Here is a 6,958-nt window from a genome sequence, read left to right as displayed (position 1 = left end):
TAAATTCTGACACAAGTGTTACAACCAAACTCAAGTGTCTAATTCCACTTTGTGTGTTTCTTCTATGATAAAAACATTATATATCATGAAAATAATTAGATAAAACGAATTTTCGAAATAGAAATGTGTTTGGCAAATAAGAAGTTAATTTTCAAACCAGCCAGCTATCACCCATCTGAAACAGTAAAAATGGATTTATTATTTATTGTTTATTGATTTTATCGTTTATCCTACACTCACCTTCTTATAAAAATTATTTTGTAAAAAACGTAAAGAGAAATCATTTCTGTCAAATAATGGAATTTCCAACTTCATAATCCTCAAATTCACATTTTCTTATAAAAATAATTTTGTAAAAAACGTAAATAGAAATCATTTCTGTCAAATAATGAAATTTCCAATTTCATAATCCTCAAATTACAAACTTTCTCACTATTAAATATATCAAGAAAATCTAACTTACTTAAACACTACACATACATTATTATAAATTCATTGATTGATGAATTTGATTTCTATAAATAATAAAAATAATTAGCCAACACACCCTTATGTTGTGTTATGGTAGCAATAAACTAGGAAATTAAAGATCTATTATCTTATCTATTTTTTCAGGAGGGGAAATAAAGGAAAACAAGAAAGACAAAAGGTTATTCAAAATTATTCTTATAGTAAATAAAATTGATTTTAAAAGAAATAAAACATTTTAATTTTTGTAAAATTAATTTAAATATGAAATTTATACATTATATCTCTATTTGGTTTAATTTTATTTATTTATTTATCACCTATTTTTTCTCACTCTACCTTATAACTTTATTTAAACCTTATTTAAACCTTAATTTTATTAAAATTTTATTTATCACCTATATTTGGGAAGAGTGAGAGCTGACAGTGTGATTGATGGATTGGATTAGATGTGTGTTGCATTGCACCAAACTCAATTCGTCGTGAGATTCCACGCTGCGTGAAGATTGAACAGTGCAAAACAAAGTGCAAATTCCACCTATCCATCTACTTTACATTGCATTACGTAATCCGCGTGCTATACGTGGTGCTCTACATGTTAGATTTCCTTCTCCTTTGGTTAAAAGCAGAGAGGATCATATTTTAACATTTTATTTATTTATTATATATATTATTAATATTCGAATGTCAAAATATATTTTTCTTGTTTAATTCATCATCAAATAAAATTTGGTTTTTGGTATAAATAAGACTTAAACATAAGTTTCAGTGTACGTTTAATTTTGCAATAAAAAAATATCTTGATACACGTTTCAATGTAAATTTAATAAATAAAAATAAAAATAAAAATCTTGATTCATTCATAAAATTACTTTTTGTGTCAAAATTACTTTTTATCTCAAAGATGTTCTAAATTGTCTAACTTACTAATTATTTGTTCAATGATAATTATTTTAAGTCAATAAATTAATTAGTAGTATTTTATATCACATCCTTCAAACGTATCAAACGCCCGTCGGGTTAGGTTTAAATTCCTTGTAGGATTCAGTGACGAAGGAAATGATCTGAGCCTCTGCGGGGGCACCCAAAAGAGCCAAAACAAAAGTCGTCATTCCAAATAGCTTGTACATATTACGAGGAAAGTAAATTTATATATACACTTTTTAAATTAAATATGCATTTTAAGAAAGAAAAAAATGAATAAAAAATAATAAGCAAATGACTTTAATTTACATGTATTTTGTAAAATACGGTTAATCAATCAAAAATATTATTTCACATTTAAAATTATAATAATAAAAGAATAAATTTATTATAATAATATATAATTGAAGGATAAAATAATATATTTAAATTACTTTTAAACAATAAAATAAAATACACCCACCCACCAACCCACGCGCACCAGACACTTACTCTCTACATGTATAATATGTTCATGTATCACATACTAGTACTTTATAAAAATGGCATGAGAATCTGAAAAAAAAAAAATAGTGTACTATTTTGACAAAAAATCATATATGTTCATAGCAAGAAGATTTACAGAATGAGAAAGGAGAGATAACTAGAATGTTTTATTTTATCACTATAACTATTTGGTAAAAAAACATTAAGTAATACATTTAATTCTCCCATGATCATTTAATCTTTATGAGAATATCAAACAAAGAAAGCTCAAAGATAGTTACAACAAACATATTACACTATAAAAGCTGTTATCCATGACGTGCGTTCAACAACGGTTAATTCAAAAACGTCGTTGTTAAACGTGTAATGGCATTATTGTAAATATGGTTATCATTTTAAAGTTGGTTTTTTAAAACCGTTTTTGAATAATGTAAAACAAAAGCGATTTTTACGAAACCGTCTTTGTTTGAAGAAAAATTTGAATTTTTTTAAAAATTTCAAAGCCTCATTTCGCGTGTTTTGCTGTTCTCAATGCACTGCTATCTCTCTCTTCAGCACGCGCACTATGAATGTGAACAGTCCGTCCGTCTCTTCAGCACCGCTCTCTCTCTATTCCCAAACCTTATCTCTTCATTTCTCATTAACCCCACCAAATTATCATGGCAACCAAATTATCATCCTGAAAGGGTAAAAAGCCTGCGAGGAGAACGTAGAGGATTACACCACATGACCATATATCAGCCTTGGCATCATCATAGCCTTTTTTCGCTATCACTTCAGGCGACACGTACGCAGGCGTGCCGCACGTGGTGTGTAACAGCCCGTCCTCCTTGAGGTGTTCGGAGAAAGCGGTGAGTCCGAAGTCGGAGACTTTGAGGTTGCCGTGTTCGTCTAGGAGGAGGTTTTCCGGCTTGAGGTCGCGGTGGTAGATGTCGCGGCTGTGGCAGAAGTTGACGGCGGAGATTAACTGCTGGAAGTAGAGTCTTGCCACGTCCTCCTTTAAGCGGCCTTTAGAGACCTTGTTGAAGAGCTCTCCGCCGCGGACGAGTTCCATGGCAATATAGATCTTGGACTTGCTGGCCATGACTTCGTGGAGTTCGACGATGTTTTGGTGCTTCACCATTTTCATCATCGAGATCTCCCTCTTCACCTGCTCCATCATTCCGACCTTTATCACTTTTTCTTTTCCCACCACCTTCATGGCCACGTGCTGCTCTGTTTTCATTAGATATTCACATTATCTAACTTTGCTTTATAATCTCTTGTTACTGCAGATGATTCCTGTAGCTGCTAATGATGTTGCATTCTCCACTCATTCAGTCATAGTACATCTAATTATATTGTCCCAAATTGCAATGTTTGAAGTAAGTGTTATCAACAATTCTTCACAAAGAGATTATATTTACCTCACATGACCATATTGTTTAGCAGCCAAAAGGTATTTTGTTCTTAATTGCCTTTTTTTATTAAAAAATTTGAACTGCTAGCCAATATGTTTTGGCACATTAATGGTTTGAACATGGATTTTCCTATGGCTTTGTGGAGTTTGAAGTGGCAAGTGCTGGGCAAAGTGCACTTGAGGTATTTATTAAATGTACCTTAATATTACATAAGATATCTTAGTATGCTTAGTTAATCTTGGTCTAATATACCAAGAGAATTTTTTGGATTCAAAATTTAAATCATCAAATTCTTCAATGTATCAATCGCCAACCATGGAATCATATTCAGTTCCCTTGATATATCAAATTGCATGATTTCAAATTGATATTAACAAATTTATCATTCAAGTTTACTATGCTTAAGTACATAGGCATATGTTAGTTCTCTGGCAATGTGTTTGGCTCTTTAATTAATTATAAACAAGTTATATAAGTGTTAAAAAAATATAATTATTATTCAGAAAATTTCTTTAAAAAAATATTTGAATCAGTAATTATTTAAATAAAACTGGTTGAGTTGGTTCTAACTTTAATTTATGGGTAAAGTATTAATACTTTTATAAATTCTTGTATACTACCTTAACCCTCATTATCAGCGCATTTCTAGTAGCTTTGCGAAGGAGCTTTAATCATCAAGGTTACTTTATATATGTTACTCCTAAAAGGATTTGACTTTTCTAAAATAAACAAAGATAAAGTCATTTCAGTTGTTGACGATAAAAATTAACAGTTGATATTTCAATGCATTTATGATTTTTTTTATGTATGTACACTTAATTATTTTCTCATCAACCATAACATTACTTTACATTTAAAAAGTGAATTACTCACTTTAGTTGAACCAGATCCTTCGTATGTCACATATAACACTCATGCTTGGTTATTCATTTAAATGCACTAAAATGTACGTGAGACTTCAGGACGTTGATGTACATGAATTATTCTAAAAGATTTTGAAGATAAGGACTTGGCTAAGCAAATACAAAAGTGGCCATGAAGAAACTGCATTTAACCAGATTTGTTTGTTAATGCCACATACTCATTTGTTAACCACTGCTTGCGTGATTATATTCTTTGAAACTGATTAATTTGTTGTTATCAATTAGTTTAAGAGCTTATAGAAATTAGTTGGGCATATAATATGTCATTTTGTTTTTCATATTGCTGCCTAACCCTGCTTTGTTATTATCGCACCACTACTATATTAAATTTGAAATGACTTCCAAGTTTGATAAAGACTTAGGAAATCATACCTGATTGCCTCGAATTTGTAGAATGTCTAGCATTCTACATCGGTTATTAGAACGATCGATGTTGAATGCTTCATCGTAGGATAGGAATCTGCGACGATTCAATATACACCCGATGTAGAAATCTGATATTCTAAGACAGGTTTGGAGACCAACCCGTCTTAAAATGTACAATTGATGTAGAATGTCAGAATTCAACATCGGTCGCTCAACCGTCGTTGTGTTTCAACGACACCGTGTTACAACGACGCGTGATAACCGATGTAGAAAGGCGTCGATAACCAATATAAAAAACATATTTTCTAGTAGTGTTAGAAGTCTTTCTATACATACTAGAGAGGCCAAACATAAGATATGGGAGTTTGTTGAAGCTTTAACTTTACTTTTTGCTTTCATTCTTGTAATCAAACTTGTGTGAATTGTGAAAAGTCTCTCAAGTGTAAATTTTGTTCTTAATATTTGTACATCTATATGACAAGACAATGAAGATTGTGAGCTTTGCTCTTAACTATTTTCTTACCCCTGTTTAGTTGTAGAGAGATCGGAGGGGAAGCATAATTATTTTTTCTTAAATATATTTTTGGTTTATGTTAATATTTTTTTAATTTTGGTTATTGTAAATTTTTTGTTCTTTTTTAGTTTATTTAAGTTTAGGACTTTTCAATTTTAATCCCTATAAACACGAACTTATAAGAATTATAAATGAAAAAATTAGAATCTTAAATAGACTAAAATTAAAAAAACACAAACTTATAAAATTTGAAAAATAAACAAAAAAAATATATTAAGACCAAAATTAGAAAAACGACAACTTACAAAAACTAAAATTAAAAATATAAACTTAGCAGAAAAAAATTAAAAAAAGTTAACTCATAAAAATAAAAAATATATTTAAACTTTTTTTTGTTATTTAATAGGAGGGAGAAAGAAAGAACATAATTTTAAAAAAATGATGGGATTCATTATATTAATTTTTTTTTACCTATTTTCATTCATCTCTCTTTCTCTCTCCTCATCTCTTTTCTATTCCTTTTCAATCAAACACTTTTAATTTACATTTTTTATCACATATTTATGTTCATCCTTTCTAATTTCCATCCTATTTTTGTTCTCTCTACAAACATGTCATTACTGATTTTGGTTTAAATTTAAAGAGACTTTGCAGCAAACAATTCTTGAATTATTTACTTAGAACAAATGAAATACTACTTGGATTCAGTCTAAAGAGAATAGTTTAAATAATATTTATACTTTAATAAATTATAGTAAAACTTAATGATTTCTCAAAAATTAAACTTAGTTTGGGGTGAGATGAGTTAGTATAAATTTTGTGTAATTTTATTATCAACTCTTATCTCGTTTCTATCTATAACCTTATGTTTCAAATAACATTTTAAAGTTATTTTTACAAACAGGTTTAGATAAGAGTTTTTAAATCACAATTTTTCATAATTCTTTTGCATCATTTTAAGAACAAGCAATATAAGGTCTTTTAAAAAGATTTGCAAAAATTGATTGAAACACAATTCAACCTTTTTCATGTGTATTGGTTACAATTCTAAAGAAGAAACAACTATTCATATATGTTAAGGGACTGTCCTGGATTACAAATATTTGAAGTCTCTAAAGATTGAAACTGAGTTTTTTTTGAAAAATCCCTCAAGGAATGGATTATTTCTAATATTACTAAGCATGACCAGCATAATTGGCCTTCATTTTTTGCTACTTTATTGTATGAAATATGGACTATGAGGAATGGGCTACATTTGGAGATAATGATTTTTGTTTCTGATATAGTGTCTCCTTCAAGACAGCATGCAACTAATTATGGTCGAGCAAGGACTAATTCTCAGTATTTCTGGAATGCAAAGCCTAAGTATTCAATCAACTAATTATGATCGACCTCCTTTGGGCTGGGTCAAGTATAACAGATGGTTCAGTGTACTATAATGACAAGACAAGCCACTTGTGCAGAAGTTTTTAGGGACAATCATGGCAGGTTGCTTAATGAATTTCACAATAATCTTGGCCAAACTTTGGTTCTCATTTTGAGAATTTATATTGCTCTAGCTACAAACAACTTGGAATATGGATGTTAAAATATTATAGATTAAGAGTGACTCCTTTATTGCTATTCAATTGTTTATGCATGGATAGGCCCTGTAACTCATCCAGCTTTGGCCAGCTATGATTCAACTCATCAACTAATGGAAAGATAGACCTTGGAATATCATGTTCTCGGACACCTTTTGAGAGACAAATTCGTAGATGAAATTGTCAAAATCTTTACTTGAAAAGCCCACGAAAGATTGATTAAGGTGAATCTCTTTTTGAGTTCTTGGAAGACTTCAAAATGATAAATGCCAATTCCTTTCCGTAGAAAGCGCA

The 6,958-nt window shown here is 30.0% G+C and overlaps 1 protein-coding gene across 1 annotated transcript; it reads right to left on the bottom strand.

Annotated features, from left to right (window-relative positions):
- Positions 1-2,505: 2,505 nt before the first annotated feature.
- LOC114389946 (CBL-interacting serine/threonine-protein kinase 6-like) lies at positions 2,506-3,103 on the bottom strand. Its single transcript, XM_028350644.1, has one exon. The coding sequence runs from the start codon at positions 3,101-3,103 to the stop codon at positions 2,519-2,521; it is 585 nt and encodes a 194-aa protein (XP_028206445.1). The 3' UTR covers positions 2,506-2,518.
- Positions 3,104-6,958: the final 3,855 nt, after the last annotated feature.

The sequence above is a fragment of the Glycine soja genome, chromosome 16 (assembly GCF_004193775.1).
Source record: "Glycine soja cultivar W05 chromosome 16, ASM419377v2, whole genome shotgun sequence".
NCBI lineage: Eukaryota > Viridiplantae > Streptophyta > Magnoliopsida > Fabales > Fabaceae > Glycine > Glycine soja.
Note: the sequence above shows the minus strand (reverse complement) of the source record. Positions and strands in the feature narration are given on the sequence as shown.

Excerpts from the sequence above, each read along its gene's own strand:
- LOC114389946 (XM_028350644.1), bottom strand. The coding sequence starts at position 3,103 with ATGAAAACAGAGCAGCACGTGGCCATGAAGGTGGTGGGAAAAGAAAAA.